The sequence below is a fragment of the Telopea speciosissima genome, chromosome 4 (genome assembly GCF_018873765.1).
Source record: "Telopea speciosissima isolate NSW1024214 ecotype Mountain lineage chromosome 4, Tspe_v1, whole genome shotgun sequence".
In the NCBI taxonomy this organism is placed as follows: Eukaryota; Viridiplantae; Streptophyta; class Magnoliopsida; order Proteales; family Proteaceae; genus Telopea; species Telopea speciosissima.
Genome location: NC_057919.1, coordinates 8,762,861 through 8,776,728, shown reverse-complemented (window position 1 = coordinate 8,776,728; position 13,868 = coordinate 8,762,861). Strand labels below are relative to the sequence as shown.

The 13,868-nt window shown below is 37.4% G+C and overlaps 1 protein-coding gene across 1 annotated transcript; it reads right to left on the bottom strand.

Moving 5' to 3' along the window:
- Positions 1-292: 292 nt before the first annotated feature.
- Positions 293-10,114, bottom strand: LOC122658558 (O-fucosyltransferase 6-like). The gene is made up of 10 exons (XM_043853570.1): positions 9,894-10,114; positions 9,726-9,785; positions 9,503-9,593; positions 8,998-9,074; positions 7,399-7,487; positions 7,085-7,268; positions 2,710-2,891; positions 1,492-1,594; positions 1,075-1,406; positions 293-987 (listed from the first exon to the last, which is right to left on the bottom strand). Exons 1-10 carry the CDS (start codon positions 10,068-10,070, stop codon positions 534-536), a joined length of 1,749 nt encoding a protein of 582 aa, XP_043709505.1. The 5' UTR covers positions 10,071-10,114; the 3' UTR covers positions 293-533.
- Positions 10,115-13,868: the final 3,754 nt, after the last annotated feature.

Here is a 13,868-nt window from a genome sequence, read left to right as displayed (position 1 = left end):
GAACACTTGAGCACATATTGCAACCTTGAACTATTTTCTATTTCTAAATCATAGGAAAACATGACTAACATTCTGAACCAAATAAGCATTCTAACGTTCACAGATTCAGAAAAACCATACAACATAAACTCAACCCTACATCCCCTCCTGCTTCCTCCCTCTTCAGCCCCGTTTTCTGCAAATTTACACTAATAACCTTTTAAGGCATGTCTAGAATACTTTTTTTTTTCAACTATGAAACCATAGGACGCTCCATTGATGTACAAGGAAGCTCTGAATTTGAAACATGCAGTTTGCCTTCAAGGTCCTTGAATTTTAATTTGTTTCGTTTAAATATGTTGCTGTACAGCTCTTTTGCCATTGCTCTATATACAAGAGTATCACTCTCCAGGCTCCAGCTCTGGTCAAAAGGTTTTCTCCAAATAAGCAGAACTGTCAAAAAAAAAAAAAAAGGCCGAAGTCCCAAAGAATTTAATGAAAAAATGGGTTAGGAACAAGCAAAATTTTTTTTGTTTAGGTACCAAGCAGCTTCATCAATCTGATAGCATTTCTTCCAACTCAGGTTCCTCGGAATTAAGGAACAGATCATAGTCCAAATCTGTCCTCTCCCCTGGCCCATCCTGATTCTCACTGTAATCTGAATCAGAGGAGTCTGGCTCATCATCAGCAAATTGATTGCCAGCAACTACACCAAAATCTTTGATTGCTTCATTGCCCTTCCCACTTTTCTGGTCAACCTTAGACTGACTATGGGAAATTCGATCCCATTTTGCCTTTGCCTCAGAATCTTCACATATGCATGATGATGGGTTCTCATGAAATTCACCCCTGCCTGGCCTTACCTCATTTGGCTCTCCCATGAAGCCTCTCTGACGAGTACGAACACTAGATGCAAATGCTTCCCAAGTCATGTTAGCCCGACTCAGAAACAAAGAATACAGTTTTCTAGCATTTGGACGAATGGTACGTTTATGTCTGAAATATCTCCTGCAATGAGAAAAAGGCAAATGTTGTGTCATTACCAGTTTGGATAATTTGGGTACCCAGAAGAATAAAGATCATTTATCATTGTACCTCCGACCGGCTAAGATTTTGGCCATGTTGCCATTGTTGTTGGTTACAAATACATCACTCTCATCGCAAACAATAAAATCAAGTGCAGCCATGCGAGAGGAAAATGAGGAGAATGGTGCCAACTCCTCCTTGCTCGCTATAGTATCCTTTGCATGGAAATTTGGGAAGAGGGCTTTAAGGGGAGCCAATGTTTCTTCCCCTCTGTATATTTCACCAGATGCCACATAGATGTGAACATCACTGCCAAATCCCAGCGCTCTTAGCATAAGTCCAACCTCCTCTGGAGTGAGGGGGCATCTTCCATGCCTCCGTTCCTTGTCTGGGTTGTTCTTCTGCAACGCATTTAGAAAACATCAAAGGCATGATTAATATATCTCAAAGATTTGTTCACTAATGAAACAGAATTAATAAACTCACATGCAATGTTTTCCACCTCCTACGGATAGCACCAAGTTCTTTCTTTTCCTTCTCTCCTCCACCATAATAGCATCCAGAGAATGCAAGCATATCGGGTTCAAACCTGTCACAGGTGCATGATGCATCAACGAACATCCCCACTGCCTCCCTTATCTTAATGCAAATTATCAGGAGAGAATATGATATTTTGCCTTCAATGCTCCATTTGTTTTAAATTGTTTCTGACATTATGTCGTCGCTTCAATATTATGATTTCTAAAAGCTATTTTTGTAGAATAGAAGAAGTTGAATTTATATTAAATCTTACCCATATACCTGACGATGTTTAGCTAGGTGTAGTGTAAACTAATCTTCAGAAAGCATTTTTAAGGTTTAATATTATTACAAATGATGCATACAATAAAATTCAGTTGAGCACCTAATATTTTTTTTGGAGGGTGAAATTGAGCACCTAATATTCACTAATAATAGAACACAATGTTTAGTTACAGAAATTAACCATTACATTTTCTACAGAACTTTCATGATTAACTTTATTGGATGAAAATATTTTCAAGCACATCTGCCAAGCATTTCACTTTATTCTTTCTGCAAGGGGAAGATTTTAGGATATCTCTGTCTATTACTTCTCTGTCAGGTAAAGTGTTGCTCAATGTAAGTTATGGGATAAGTAGGTGTATTGGCATCAAGCATTAAGAAATAATCATTTAATTGCATAACCAAGTTGATACTTCAACAACCACTAGGGGGGGGGGAGGGGGGCAGAGAGAGAGAGAGAGCCTATGATGGATTACTGTTTTAATTTAATTTGTTATATAATTAACTCTAGCCCAAAGTTTCACTACCGTAAATAAATGCAGAAACATGGAATCTGATGTATTGGCAACATACTGAATCACACATGACTCTAAGTTCAACAGAACCATCTTACTCATCCAATCAGCAGATATTTTTATCCACAACATCCTTAACTGTTCCAAGCTTATGCATTCGGTCAAATATTACCACATCAGGTTAGTCCTGGAGCCAGCTTTTCCATTGAACAGTCCAAGTCACTGAAATGAAAAGGCTTGAGGGGAAGAACCAAAGTATGCCTTTATATAATTTCCTTTTTGTGTCGTTGCTTATCCAACATTGAGAAAACAGTGATATACAAGATGGTAAGACAAGGCAAGGGAAAAAAAAGAGGACAGCACCATGGCCATGGATGAAAATTACCTCAAGTGAAGGGTGATAAAATGCCTGCTTCTCATCCTCATCCTGTGGACCAATGCCATGCCCATTTCATATATAGGATCAGTAAACTTTAAAGCATGGTAATTAACTCTACATCTCAGCTTTTGTAAATCAGTATCCAACTTATTTGCAAGCCTGTAATCGAACTTGGTGAGCTGAACAGCCTGTGTCAAAAATAAAAGCACATAATATTTCAACTGAGGTATCAAATTCTACAGTACAACTCTCTGCAATAGAATTGTTTGTTTTAAAGGAAATTTCTCCGAGTTCACAACTGAAGGGTTATTTCTTGGTTTCGATCAATCAGTACCTTGATCATAAAAGGAAATCTAAAGTCTTTGAATCATATGAAGTAAACGTAAGGTCTGAAGCATTTTCTAAAATCAAGACCATGGGCTCCATGAATGTCTCAATGGCAAAGGTTTCCAAATAAAATCAAATCCAGGGATGGCTAGATGAACCATATTTGAATATGCGATGACCCACATTTGAGTGTGCATTGTATGCGATAAACCACATTTGAGTGTGCATTGTAATGGACAAGAAGAATCTCAAAATATGCAGAATTATTAAAAGCAATCCTACATTTGAAAATCCATTAAGGAGGAAAGGTACATCCTATGTCACTTAATGAATAATATCCACCTATAATCTATCATAAACCTATCACAACTGTATGATTGAAATTCAACCCACCAAAATTCACAATGCAGCCTAGGCCCATCCCCGTAGGTAAGAAAAGAAAACCATGGGCTCAATGCACAGCCCACCTTATCAGGGTCACATTTCTAGACCAAGCCTGGGTCTTCATGTGATCCAGGAACCAACATGAGATTTGGTCAATGGCCCATTGCCACTCAATCATTTTCTAGCATTTACTGTCAGAGAGATAACAAGAGAGAAAGAGGCGAAAGGACTTGCATTGTGGAAGAAATAATAGATAGGGTTGGGACATTCTTCACTCAGCCAACAAGTTTTATTGTGCTACAGGATCAATCTCATATGTTTCACAGGATCCTTCAGTTTGTTATTCCCCAAAAAAAAGTTAAAAAAAAATAACCAAAGGGTAAAGAAGAATATTTTCTTCTAGCACAACCCGACAACCATATTAGGAAAGAAAAATAATTTAAAAAAAAAAGGATGATGAAATGAGGATTCATGATATTCTGTGTTTATAATCTTTTGGAAGCAACTATTTACAATGTGCTAATCACATTTTATCCCTTCTTGTGCACAACCAAAGTCTGAAACCGCCCAAGGCCCAAGCATTGGAGCTTGTAGATGAGAAGAAGGAATAGTAGGTTGCCCAGCGACATCAAGAAAGAACAAGAGAGTAATGCAATATGAAAATTCAGATTATGGATCTCAAATGCAAACAGGTCTAATGATCAAATTTGTGATAAGATCTGAAATGAAGGGAACATTGCGTTGTTAAGGAAAGAAATCAGATTGATGGAAGGGGAGGGAAAAGATATAAGATCGATCTGTTTAGGAAAAAGAAGAGGGGAGAGGAAATCAGGTTTGGAATACCAATCCCATATGGCACTGCTCAACAGCGCCAAAACTCTTAAAAGAAACTCATATTCTTACTCAAATCATCTCTAATTGATGGAGGTGTATAATAAATATAAGGGTTTTTGTCAAATGCCCCCCTGATAAAGCCCATTTGTCCACATGCACCCCTACAACTTTACAAATTGCAAACTCCACCCCTACTTTCAAAACACTGTAACACTTTGGTCCAATCCGTTAGTCTGAGACGTTAGAGGTTAGTTTTAGGGAATCTAATGACCAAAATGCCCTTATGATAAAAACCAACCAAAATTAAAGAGTAAAGTGACCAAATTGCCCTCATCTTCCCCAAATAGTTTAGGGTTTGAAACTGAAAATCGAAAAAACACTAAAATCATCCAAAAAACCATTCTTCCAGTAATGATCTCTTTGAGATTGCAAATGGGCAATTCTCCCACTCTCTGGATTCTTATCGAGTTCTCTATCAGAAGGGGAAAGCGATTACAAGCTCTCTCTAGAACCATGTCATTGAATTACTTCTTGTTTCATTTTCCTTCTTCTTCTCCACAACCATGACTGCTTCAAGCTTCATCTCAGGTGATTCAGAACTCCACATAAATATCACTCTGACACTCTCTCAATAAGTTTAACTTTGTCTATGTCCTCTGTCTTCTGATTATTTGGTTTCAATTCGATTTTTGCAGAGACTGTCTTAGAATCTTACAGATCCACCGGCCGGAATCTCTTTCAGGCAAAAAAGAGTTAGTTTCTCTTTTCTTTAATTTTTATCCATTCTTGATTTAATTTCTCATTCTTCTTCAGATTATTCGAATAAGAACCTTATTTTTGTTCCAATTCTTGAAAAATGGAAGGATTAGAAATTAGAACTTTTCTGATATATTTGATAGAAACTTGTGGATATTTAGCCCAATATTCTTCTAAGTTTTACTCTATTATTATGTAATTAAAAGACAATTACAAGCCAGTGCAAAGGGCCACAATATCTACCCAAGCTCTGTTGTGGAGCCTTTAAGGAATTTGCATGCCCTTATGCAACTGAGTTGAATGACCTAACCAACGATTGTGCATCAACCATGTTCAGCTACATTAACCTTTATGGAAAATAACCACCTGGTTTGTTTTCTAGCGAGTGCGGAGATGGTAGAAAGGGCTTACATGCAGTGTTGCACCACCACCGGCTGAAAATGCCAAAGCAAATGAAGCTTGGAATTTGAAGACAGCACCGCCACATTTTCCAGTGCTTTTAACTGCAACATCGCTAATAATACTACTTGTTCAGATGTTATGAAACCCTACTGTGTACAGGCTTCTAATCAATGCAAAGGAGATTGCTAAGGATTTGGGGAAGATAGTTTTTTGAATGATTTTAGGGTTTTTTTCGATTTTCAGTTTCAAACCCTAAACTATTTGGGGAAGATGAGGGCAATTTGGTCACTTTATTCTTTAATTTTGGTTGGTTTTTATCATAAGGGCATTTTGGTCATTAGATTCCTTAAAACTAACCTCTAACGTCCCAGACTAATAGATTGGACCAAAGTGTTACAGTGTTTTGAAAGTAGGGGGAGTTTGCAATTTGTAAAGTTGTAGGGGTGCATTTGGACAAATGGGCATTTTCAGGGGGGCATTTGACAAAAGCCCTAAATATATAGACCTTTTAAAATTCCTAAATTGACTCCTGATTCACGTTAACACACTCAAAGTAATAAACTCAAAACTGAACTTTATCCACTATTTAAGTATTCTAATCTAACTCAAACACTTAACGTAATTACTAATCCCATGTACCCACTTTATAGATTAGGCCCATTACAATGAAACCCAAAAAAGTTAAAAGGCTCAACCTACAATATAACTATGTAACGGTCAATTCCAGCACATTGGACTGCCACCAGCACCTTATGAGCCTCCCAAACTTGGACATAGACTTCCTTATGGGATTAACGCCTAATGCAACTGCATCAGGGGGAGAGAGAGAGAGAGAGATCTCACAAATCAAAGAAACCACAGAAACAGAAGTTACTCAAGTGAATAGATCTTTTTTTTTTTCCTCCCTCTTGGTACAAAAGTGAAGAGATCAGTTCAATAAAATGTCCTTCATCATGAATTACTCATCTTGTCACCAGAGGTCAAGTCAGACTCAAAAGATTAATATGCTCATCTTCAGTTCATGTTCCATCCCTTTCGGAATGGTTATTTAACTCAACTGTACCATATCCAGTTATTCCAATTACATTAGGTTTGCCACACAGTTCCTGTTCCATCATTCCACTATATCTAGGATGTATCTTCTATCAAATAATCAACACCAATGCCTTTGCCCCCTCCTTCAACCTAAGTCATGTTAGGACTTCTCCCTCATCCTTTTTAACGCTTTCAACTTGCACTGTATCACTCTTCACTCATGCAGTCAACGGTCTTTGTTGTCACAGACTCAAACTCTGCCCTATAAGCTGCATATGTGGGTGTGCCTTTTTTTTTTATGATGGCACGTATTCTAAGCATGGACATCAACAATAAATGAAAGATTATTTATGTTGACTCAGTCACTCAGACTTTCAGAACTTTACAGGCCAGTACAAATTTTGGCCAGCAAGCCGAGTCTAACAGAACAGGACTCACCTCTGTGGCGGATGAAACAATGCAACAAATGACCCTACAGACAGACTAATGAACATAAAATTCAGCAACGCGGTACACTGTGTAAAACAACCCAGTTTCAGCTAAAAGAACCAGAACCCCAGAACGTGAAATGCAACAAACAAAAGTACACTTGCAAGAAGCTTCATAGAAAATTAAAGCATCCAACTTTCCAGAAAGTACTTACATGCTTTTTCAATAGGACTGGTAGTACACGATTTTGATAGCATCTTGCAGTGCACTTCCTTGGAACACGCATGGTATATGGAGTCCAAAGTTTCCCTCGCCTTCTTGGGAGCTGTTTTATGACTTTAACATCGTTTGAGAGGAAAGAAATAAACCAATCCACATCAAAGATCTCACTAAATTTGCTGCAGAGGACATTCTCTCACAAATAAATATACAATCTTTCACCCTTTGTATTAGCAAACTTGGAGCAAGTAACAAAGCTAACTGTAAAATGTTACACTATGAATTGTTTCGAATTGCTCATTAACAAACCTAGCATCCTTCCAGAAAGATTTCTGGTCCAGCTTAGGAACAACAAGAGTAGCGTTCAAGATGCGGGCGGCAACAACAGCATCTGTTATCTGCATAACATAATTGGTATAAGAATTTTGGCATCTCAAAGATTATTGAAGCTTTTTAGTACCAAGTAATTACATCATGAACAAAAATAAGTTCAATAGCTATAGTATAGCCTCAACAATGGCAAACGATGGAATTTGTGCAGTCATTATGTAGGAAAATGCATTGATTGATAGTATTGCCAATGGCAACACCAGTTGCAAGCTGTTACAGGAAAATGTAATCAGCATTTTTGCTGCAAATTTTCCAAGTGGAATTTCAAATTATTGAAACAGTTAAATGTGTGGCATGCACATTAGCCAGGGTTCTAAAAGTTAACAGGCTTACTGAAAGAACTCCAAACACACCATGAATTCATTTGAAACAAGTATTGTTTCTTTAAAGAAAATTTCCAAGGTTCACTCAACAATGGTCATAAAATTGTCTGACACTACGCTTTGAAATCTTGCTCGGTATTCAGTACACATCTAGCATTTGAATTTCAAGTAAAATTGCAAATTCATTAAAAAAAATCGCAAATGATGTTAATAAAGGGCACTTGATGTGCCTTTCTGTAAATCAGGGCCAAGGATTACATATTACATACCAATTGATAAGGAAGATAATAACATATATTATTCACCAAAAAAAAAAGAAGATAAGAACATACATTACTTGAAATGTTAATACTCAACACTCATGGACTCCAATAACTAGTATTTTTGGCAATTAAAGTGACTTCTGTGTTACCTAATGAAAATGAAACTTATGTTGAATGATATATTAACAGAATGAGTTCTAGACTAAATTGAAGAAGACAGAATCAACAGAAACTTATGGGACATGATGACAGGAAGCCCAAACAACCCACAATACCTAACAGCCATGCCTAGCTCCATCCCTAGTATTTTATTCGAGCTCCTGCCAGAAAATGAAATTACAAGTAGGCTCGTCGGTAAGAAATGGAAGTTTTACCAAACAAAACTTCTGAATGTTAGAGATTTCACCTTTTGGATGACTCAAGGAGCTGATCTAGATAAAGTACTTCCATTTCCTTCATTTGTGAAGTTTTTTTATTCCCATTATATGAGATCATTCATTCAGATCAATGTGTAGAGTGGGAAAATTCATTGGTTATGTGCTACTTAGACAGAAAGTTTCTAATTATGTGTATAACCTAACAAGAACCCCAACAATAGAGAGTAAAAAGCATCAAAGATCAGTCTCCAAAGTTGGTAAATGGTATTGCTGGTTTGAAGGCTAATCTCTTACTTTGTTAGGAACAACAAACTAAAAGATTACCAGTCATTTCTATGGTAGTCGTGATGCTGTTTAATATATAAACCACTTAAAGCTTCTTTATTTAAAAGGGAGGAAAAAAAAGAACCTACAAATAAATAATGCACAAACATTTTACATAGACTTGGACAGTTGATACCCCAAGGCAAATAAAGTATTCTTCCAAGCTCACAAAACCATTAGCAAACGTGACCAAGTCGAACCTGAACCAAACTGAGAGCTCAAGAATCTCACCCCTGTCCTTTGTTGATTTAAGCCTCCACTGGTTGCGATCGAGAGATAACGATTGGGTTGTGTGATAACTTCCGGTGCTGTACCATTGAATATAAGCAGTTCACATCATAGACTTAAACCAAACTTAATTTAGACATAAAAGGAAAAACACCATAACAGTGAAACACTTTACAAAATGAATCACAAGGAAGCCCAATTAACAAGCAAAGGTTAAACAGGGTCAACAAATATTGTGTATTCTACTATTGGAAGAACAAATTATTCTCTACAATCCCATAAGAAGACAAATCAAGATTCCATTAATTTCCAATAAGAACGATCCCCTCTGCTCTACTTCTACGAAGTATATACTCATCAAACCTGCAGAGTTACTGGATCTAAGAAATCTACAGCCTTAGGAACTACGAATAAGAAGAATAAAACATTTTTTGAACAGGTTAGATAGACAACGATATTGGATAAACAAAAGAAAACAAAACATCAGAAACAAAGAACAGAGACGCACTCGCAAACTCATTGCTGGCATTACTGCATCCGTAATAGAATCTGGACAATGTTGAACCCCAGATATCATGGCCTAAACTCCCTCCGTCCATCTAAAATGCAAAGCAAAAGAGAAGAGAGGGGAGAAAACAAATATCAAATCAAGCTAGAACTGAAAATAAGATCCAGACAAAGCGTAGTGATCACAACACTATAAACACGGAATAGAGTCACAGAAACCCAACCGGAACACGGAAAACACCACTCGAATTCGCATCGTCGTGAACTCCAATGTCATTATCGAACTGAACACCACAGAAAGAAATGAAAAGAGGAGAAGATCAAATAAGATGAAGAATGGCAAAAAAAGGTAAAATATGGAAGAAGAGAAGGGTGAAAAGTTTTACAGAGAAGCGGTGGAGGTAGCGGCGGCCGAGGGGGAGATTATCGACTGGAGCAGGAGCGAGAAAAGAGAGAAGAGCAAGGAAGATGAGGAGAGCGGCGGAAACGATTGAGATTGTCGGAATCAGGCAGCGGAGGTATTGGTGCTGATGTTGCTGCAGGTGGTGGCGCCGCCGCTGGAAAGCCATTTACCTTAGGGCCGTGGAGAGCTGCCCCACTAGCCACCAGCGCCTCTTTTTTTCTCACTTTCTATTTATAATAAGGGAAAAAATTCTCTATCCGAGAGTGTGGCCAACGCCAGCATTCACATGAGGAGAAAAGAGATAGACTCGTGGAAATGCGGGCATAAGCTATACTTCCGTACAGAAAACTGCTTTCTTTATAATGAATAGAATAATTCCTACTTCCCAGGCCCATCACAGTCTGTGTGTCTCTAGTCTCCCAAAGCCCAAAACATCAGTTTCGAAGACTCTGCGAGGATAAGTCAGCAATTAACAAACAATTCAATACTCTTCGTTCATTCTTAATTCTCTTTGTCTTTTTAATCTCTCCAGACTCCACTCCAGCGCACGTATATTACACGTTATAACTACATTTTAGATAAATATAAAGTTTTCATACACAGTTGTGTATGAAAACTACAATCTAAGATTAGATTTTTGTCCTCTCAAGTGTTGTAAACTGTCAAGTACACCTATGTGATGCATCGGATGGTACACCACATAAGGAGAATGATAGATTTTATCCTCTCAAGTGTTGTGCACCGTCTGATGCGCGCACTTGAGAAGATAAAGATCTAGATTGGAGCACTCTCTTCATCTCTCGCGTGGTGTTTAGGCTTTGTTTGGAAGCAAGGAGGGAAAATTTTTTAAATGATATAATTTTCCTAAGATTGAAATTTTATCCTCTCAAGTGAAATGCAGTGCCCAGTGCACCTATGTGACACATCGGATGATGCACCACACAAAGAGAATGATGGATTTTATCTTCTCAAGTATTGTGCATTGCCCAATGGAAGACTCTCGTCATCTCTCACTTGATGTATAGGCTTTGTTTAGAAGTCGAGAGGGGAAAAAATAAAATAAGATAGCTTTCCTAAAAAGCAAACAGACACGTGAAATAGTCAAACTATCTATTTTCTTCCCCTTATGTTCCAAACATAGACTTACTTCTTTTCATTTTTGGCCTCCACACGGGCCTTATAGTGCTCAATTGACACCTTTGGTTGAGATCACAATTTTTTGACAAGACATCCAAATCGTAATCTATTATCTTGGGTTGTTTCAATATGATTAGATTCTTGTATATAAAAATGACAAATTGATTTAAAGTATAAATTCGCAATGTAACCATGATGCAACCTTAATATGATATATTTTACCCCTAAAAAAAAACTTAATATGATACAGTTAATAAACAAGGTTTAAAAAATCATAATTGGATGCTGATCTCCATAGATTCCAATTTGAATCATTCCAAATTGGTCAGACTTGATTGGAGTCAGAATTGGCATTGATCGATTCCAAATCGAATTGGCATCTATCGAATCAACCAATCCTACCAATTTAAAAAACATGTAAAAAAATACAAATGTAGAGGTCCTTAATATGTTGAGTCATACCACCTAAGGGGAAGTAGTTTTCTATCCGGGAGTGTGGCGTACGCCAACACTCCCATGTGTCTATCTCTCTCCTCCTATAAAACAAGGGGGCAGAGGTGTCTTTTCATATGGGAAGGATAGAGAGAGATTCATGGGCATGCTGGCGTAGACCACACTCCCGGACAGAGAACTTTCTCCCATATCTAAAACTTGACATAGGGCTAAGCTAAAGTTGGACCTTCCTAATGATCAATTTAACCAAGAGAGATAATCTTCTACGAGTCCTCTAGAATAGTCCGTGTAGAGGTATAGAAGCCACAAGGCCTTCATAATCTGAATATAATGTCGTGTTTGGTATATATTATTTGAATACATTCTAAATTGATAATGCATTCCGAGATGCTAAAAATAGGATAACGATGGAAATGTACCAAGAGATGATCCAACCAACCTCCTCCCCCCCCCCACCCCCCCAAAAAAAAATGCAATTTTCATCCCTCTCTATCAACAAATGTGGTTGTTTTGGGCAATTGACGACAAAGAATAAATTATTGGACCAAATTTCCTTAAGCCACAATGAAGGGGAATACCTTGACCGTGATTTTCAGAGGGGTGGGAGAGGATATCTCGCAATAGTGAGGGGTATTTTGACCAGTCATAAATAGAGAGATGTTTTAAAACCCTAAAATGGTGGTTGAACTCTTCCGACATGATGATGAAAACTTTCTCCTAAATTATTTCTTCTTTTTAAAATGTGTAATGTCCTCGAGAATCAATATCTACATTTTGAATTTTCTCTACTTCTAAGGTAAATTTATTCAAACAGATACATTTGTATCTAACTATTGACAACTCAAATAGCACTTGCCATGTCTTCTACAACAGAAGTTCTTTCCTCTTACTCCAAAGTCATTGCCCCACATGGTTCAATGAATCGGGAGTGGATAGGCCAAACCAATCAATTCCAATAGAAATTGAATAATCTTTTCCTAGGGTTCAAGAGATTCTTGCTGATTCCCAAATAATTATAGCTGGGTCAGTTAACAAAAAACTTAAAGGTAGTTACTTATGAGTTCAGTTCCTTTGCACGTACACGTGTGTAGGTGTACGTACATGTGAGAGGCAACCAACTATTCTATTTTTACCATCTAATAAGGAAGAAGGGGTATTTATAGAAAACAAATAAATATACGATTGACTTTGCCCCACCACATGGTTAAATGCAGCTCAAGAAATTTGCCCTTTCTTTTTTCTCAACTCAATATTGATGAGAAAGACAGGTCAGTAGGTATAATAATTAGTGCAAATTTACTTGGAAAATTAATATTTCACTGTAACTCATTTGTAGACTATATAATGTGGGAAAGCGTCAAAATTTAAAACTAAAGTTTGTAGTTAAAACAAACACACATTTTTTATAAATAGAAAAAAAAAAAAAAGTTGGTGAAAAAGACATCCCAAGTTTCACCCTTTACTTTTTTGGTATAATGCATTTATTTTTTCAATAAGAGTAAAATCTATTTTTTAGGGGTTATAAAAAAAAAAAAAATCCCTCTTTCCAAATTTTTTTTTTAAAGAATGATAAAACCCTTTCATCTCATGCATGCTTGCACTACAAGAAAATGAGAGTGCTTGAAAGTGATATACAGGCATGACATTTTAAAATTATTTTAAAACCCTTTTTTACCCTCCCCTAGAAGAAAATTTGAAGAAAAGACAATCAAATAAAGGATTCAATTTCTCAATTCATAATTTTTGGTTACAACAAGGTTCCATCATACCTTATGTTATGTGTTGTGTTTCTTCAAGAGATTTGTTGTAAATTAGATTCTATTCGGCAAGAGATCGGTGCTTCGTTATGTAGTATTAGAATGGGGTCAATGAGAGCGTGCATAGGATATCAACATGGGATGAAATTTTTGATTTTATGAGGGATTGGGAGGTAATTCCGTGCACTCATTTGTCTTGGCATAGGAGCCACATGACCAAACAACGTTCTTTTTCCCTAATATATAATATACAATTGAGAGAAAAGAATGCTGCTACCTGCTAGGATGCATACCGCATACTAGCGCCTCCTTGTGTCTATCCCTCTCCTCCCATAATAGGGGCATATATATCATTTCATACAAGGAGAAGAGAGATAAACACAGGGAGGTGGTAGCATACACTACGCAGCTTGGCAACGTTTTTTTGCTTCTTTTCTTTTCTTTTTTCCTCCCAATTACATCATACCCTAGACCAGGAGGGACTGAACTAGGGTCAATTAAGGCCAACCCGACCAATTCCAGCCCTGATATAGCCCGGTCCTTGGTCAGGCTGAGCTAGGTTGAGCCCGATAGGGCTGGGCTTGGGCTCAATTAATGGAGTCCTTGGGTTGGGCACA